This window comes from Morone saxatilis, unplaced genomic scaffold, assembly GCF_004916995.1.
Source record: "Morone saxatilis isolate NCDOM2014 unplaced genomic scaffold, NCSU_SB_2.0 Contig21, whole genome shotgun sequence".
In the NCBI taxonomy this organism is placed as follows: Eukaryota; Metazoa; Chordata; class Actinopteri; family Moronidae; genus Morone; species Morone saxatilis.
In genome coordinates this window covers 15357685-15362020 of record NW_023339774.1, presented here as the reverse complement: position 1 = coordinate 15362020, position 4336 = coordinate 15357685, and the positions used below count along the sequence as shown (strand labels likewise).

Below are 4336 nucleotides of genomic sequence, written 5' to 3'. Positions count from 1 at the left end.
CACATCCATGTGTTACTTGTGCTTTATTAAAATGGTTCACAAATCTACAATCAAAGCAATCCCTTTATTACTTGATAGAGCCAGCGCTTAAAATGGGGTCCTGGTTCATTGGGGGGACATATTAAAATAGCACCTGGTACTGCGGACGGCAGACATTTAAATTAGTACATTTAGGATCACACTATGTCAGCATTTTAATAGTAGGTGGTAAAATTTGGAGAAAATGGTGCAGGGTGCTCGAGGCCTGACCCTATTGTCATTTGTGCCTTCAGGTCGAGTGTAGGTCTACCTTAACAAAATCAACAACACAAAATAATCGTAGAAGAGCGCCGCGTGTTGCCAGCTTTCTCACATAGATTTTAGCGACTTGTTCAGGACCATTCGCGAAAAGGGAGAAATAATTCAACATAGCATTATATTTGTAATTCATTCCATGCTGCGGTCCAAAGCGCTCTTTGGCCAGCCAGCCACCGTGCGTCTCTCCGCTCCTCTTTTTCTGGGCCAGTGGGTGCGGCGTCGGTGGGGGCACGTTTGACCTTTTCTCTGCACCTTTTTCTCGGGATCCCTGGATCAGGGCGTGCTCCTCTATAGCTTGTAAATTATGGAAAATAGTTTGTTTCAGGTTCTTTCTCTCCGGATCTTTGGATTAGTGTGTTCCAAAAACATATATGTATGTTGAGCTTGTGTAAATATTTAAATAGTTTTGTTTGGTCTTCTCCCTTTTTTTTTGGTTACGTTTTTACTTTAAATATTACATGTAGTGAGTTTTGTGATTATCTTGACTGAGTAATAATAATGTTCAGTTGTGGGTGTGTTCATTTTCATTGCCGTAATACCAATAGAAACCGGTTACATCCCCCTGCTTGTTGCAATTGGTGACATTTATTGATAGGACAGGTTAGAAATTAAACAGAAAAAACTCAACCAATGACTAAAAAGAATAATGAAACTTGATGCCAAACAAGTTTAGCGTAGCTTTTTTTCTATATTAGCCTTTATAACAAGCAGAACTTTTCCATGGCGGCAGAGTCAATGAAGTGATGTGAGTTACTTAAGAAAGTTTTTTAAACTCCATTATGTAAAGCAGAAAAAAAGTACTTAAGTTTGGGGACAATAGTTGTTCAGACAGCAAGTTAGCATTTTGCACCCAAATGATTTCCAACCTCATATTGATAAAGAAACCAAACCTTACCTGTAATGACAGCTGAGAACTTCCCTATTCCAACCTCAACAGTTAAGTAAGATATACTGTATAATGATCAAACCTTGCATATGGAGAAACCTGCATATTTGACAGAAAAGGTGCAGATCCTGTTTGAGTAACTGTGTCATGCCCACAGGGGGAAGACAAGTATTTCCCCAACTGACAAAAAGAACTGTTGTGAACAGCATTAACATCTTGAGCTAGCTTGTGCTGTAACAGCCCATATTGATTTAACTTCACTGGAAAAACCTAAGAGGCAAACCAACAACCAGTCACACGGGAATGGCTACTGCCTTTGACTTGTATTTGATTAAGGATGCTAAAACCAAGTCATCTAATATCTGTACCACATTTTCTTTATCTAACAGGCTGTGTGGTTCACCACTGCACAAGGCCTCGACGGTCCGGTGTACGGTGCCGCTGATCAGTGGAGTGGAATTGGAATCTTCTTTGACTCCTTTGACAATGATGGAAAGGTTGGTGTCGACATTCCTGCTAGTGTTTTAATGTGTTTTAATGGGAGTTCTTTTCTTTTTCTCTAAACTGCATGTGTTGAAAGTAGGGAAGCACCGATACCAGTATCCGATATCGGGTCCAATACTGAGGGCACGTAGTTCTACTTGTACCACTTTACAGCAGCGTGACATTGCGTAACCTCTCGTTAGTTGAGCAGGTAGTTGAAGGAGAAGCAATGTCATAAAACATGAAAATAAAACATGTTTTTAAAGTCATTGTTAGAACTGTAGTGGTATTATTAAGTACTCATAATGTTGCTCGGTAAATACCCAAATGTCAGTACTTATACTTGTATTTGTTGTATCGGTGTATTCCAAGTTCAGAGAGGACTCGCTGTTAAGTGTTTCTTTCTTTCCACTCTTGTTCAAAGATTTTCTGCTAGAAAGATAGCACACACCAACACAAAGACAGCTTCTAATTTAGCTGTGGGGAATATTAATTTTGGTTCATTTTTGTGGTAAGAAATGCTAAATAAATAAAAAGAAACATCTATCGCTGCCATGCAAAACAAATCTTCATAGGTCTGTTTATATCACATTTTTTTATTATTTATTTGTGCCCAGGTATGGGATTGATATTTTTGATTACTTTAAAAGCAAAGCCACCTCGGGTCTTCAGATGAAAAAAGGATTAATGCTGTTTCTTTCTATTCTCATCTCCATTCCAGAAAAATAACCCAGCTATAGTTGTTGTGGGAAACAATGGCAACCTTGTTTATGACCACCAAAAGTGAGTAAACATTTCTTTTGCTTGGCTCTGATGTCGTCACCAACTCAAATTTTAACAACTTAAAGAAGATTAGGAAATGTGATTATATTTGCTTGGAAAGTAAATAATCCTCTATCTTTCCTAATCTCTCGCGGACCAGTGAAAGCTTTAAATCACTTCTTCAAATTCCAGTTTGTCATAGAATTCACAAAGTGTTTACAAAAACATACACAGGAATTTATGTTATTCATTTATTTAATAGACTTTCATCATACTGTACTCTATCTATATGGAGCGTAGTGCTGTATATAGATTAATGTAATTGATATATTTTGTCTGTTGTTTTGATCCAGTGACGGCACCACACAAGCCCTCGGTACATGTTTACGAGACTTCCGCAACAAACCGTATCCCGTCAGAGCCAAAATAACGTACTACAAGAAGACACTGACGGTAGGAGAAATTCTAAACACTCATGTTGAGCATCAAATACAAGAGTTATTACCTATATAAATGAAACGAGGGGAATAAAAAACAGTGTTTGCTGATCAGCGCACTCAGTGGTGACATTGTTCTGTCCTCCTCAGGTGATGATCAACAATGGTTTCACTCCAGACAAAGAGGATTATGAGTTCTGCACAAAGGTGGACAACATGGTCATTCCCAGCGAGGGCTTCTTCGGCATTTCAGCTGCCACTGGTGGTTTAGCAGGTATTATTTCATCTTCTGTGTTAAATGCTCTTATGTCAGTATTTAGTTGTTTAAAAAGACGTTTCTTTGTAGCCCTCCAATTAAAACTCCACAGGCCGACTCATCTAGGCGGAGCTGAAATACAAAATGATTTAGCTTAAATTGTCAGGTGTGGAGGTACACCGGATGTGTGTATATTCCACTGTGCTTCCAAGTTAGGACTGTTTGGATTAATGTAAGATATAAATAAGTAGAAGAAAATAAATAGTTTTTGCATTATCCTTTTGTTGATGTAAGAGTTGTAATTGTTGACTGTTGTTGATTGTTGATTTCCTATTTTCTTTTTTATTTGTGATATATTATTATGAGCATTGTAAAAACATTAACCTGTTATTATCTAATTATAATGAGCTTTTTAATCTATTATTATCTCTGTTATCCTCTCTTTCATCAGCATATTTCCCCACCTTAACACCACCCCCATTTTTACTCTATAAAAAGAGTTAACAGTGAAATGACCCCATTATTCTTGTATTAAACCCTGATACAACCTAATTATTGTAAGACGATAGGTCTATTGTAAAAGTCTTTTAAACTATGTTCTTAACAAGATTGAAATGTTCTTCTTAGTATTACATATTACATAAAAAAAATATATATTATTATGTTATAACCAAGATAATACGATGTTATTACTCTGTAATTACATGGTATAAACCTTGTTGTTACTAAGCAGTAATGTAAAGTACTACCAACATTTTAAATATGTTTATTTCTGTTGTAATTTTCTAACGCAGAATTTTTTTCCTCTATCAGATGACCATGATGTTTTATCCTTCCTGTTATTCAGACTCACAGAGCCAGGCCAGCAACCGGTAACTACATTTTCTTAGAGCTCCTTACACTTTTTCACAATCCTGTGTGCGCCGTTTCATTCTGTGTGCTGCAAGCATGCATGTTCACATAGCCTTAAGCACGGCCTCTATTGAGTTTCAGAGAGGGTTTTTTTTTTGTCTTTTCCATTGAAGCCCCCACCTGAATCTGAGATGCCTAAAGAAGAGAAGGACAAGTACCAGGAGGAATTTCAGAACTTCCAGCAAGAGCTCGACAAAAAGAAAGAGGAGTTTCAGAAAGAGCACCCAGACGTCCAAGGAGAGCCAAGTTAGTTTTCAGAAACCAAATGCCCCTATTGATTATGTCAAATATATTGGGGGGGGG

The 4336-nt window shown here is 37.5% G+C and overlaps 1 protein-coding gene across 1 annotated transcript in view; it reads left to right on the top strand.

The window, feature by feature from the left end:
- lman1 (lectin, mannose-binding, 1) overlaps positions 1-4336 on the top strand; it is an 11150-nt gene that overhangs the window by 1825 nt on the left and 4989 nt on the right. The window contains exons 3-8 of the mRNA XM_035668516.1: positions 1573-1680; positions 2388-2449; positions 2782-2881; positions 3016-3139; positions 3935-3993; positions 4147-4279. Of these exons, the coding sequence (XP_035524409.1) occupies positions 1573-1680; positions 2388-2449; positions 2782-2881; positions 3016-3139; positions 3935-3993; positions 4147-4279 (586 nt within the window). The remainder of the gene's footprint in view (positions 1-1572; positions 1681-2387; positions 2450-2781; positions 2882-3015; positions 3140-3934; positions 3994-4146; positions 4280-4336) is intronic.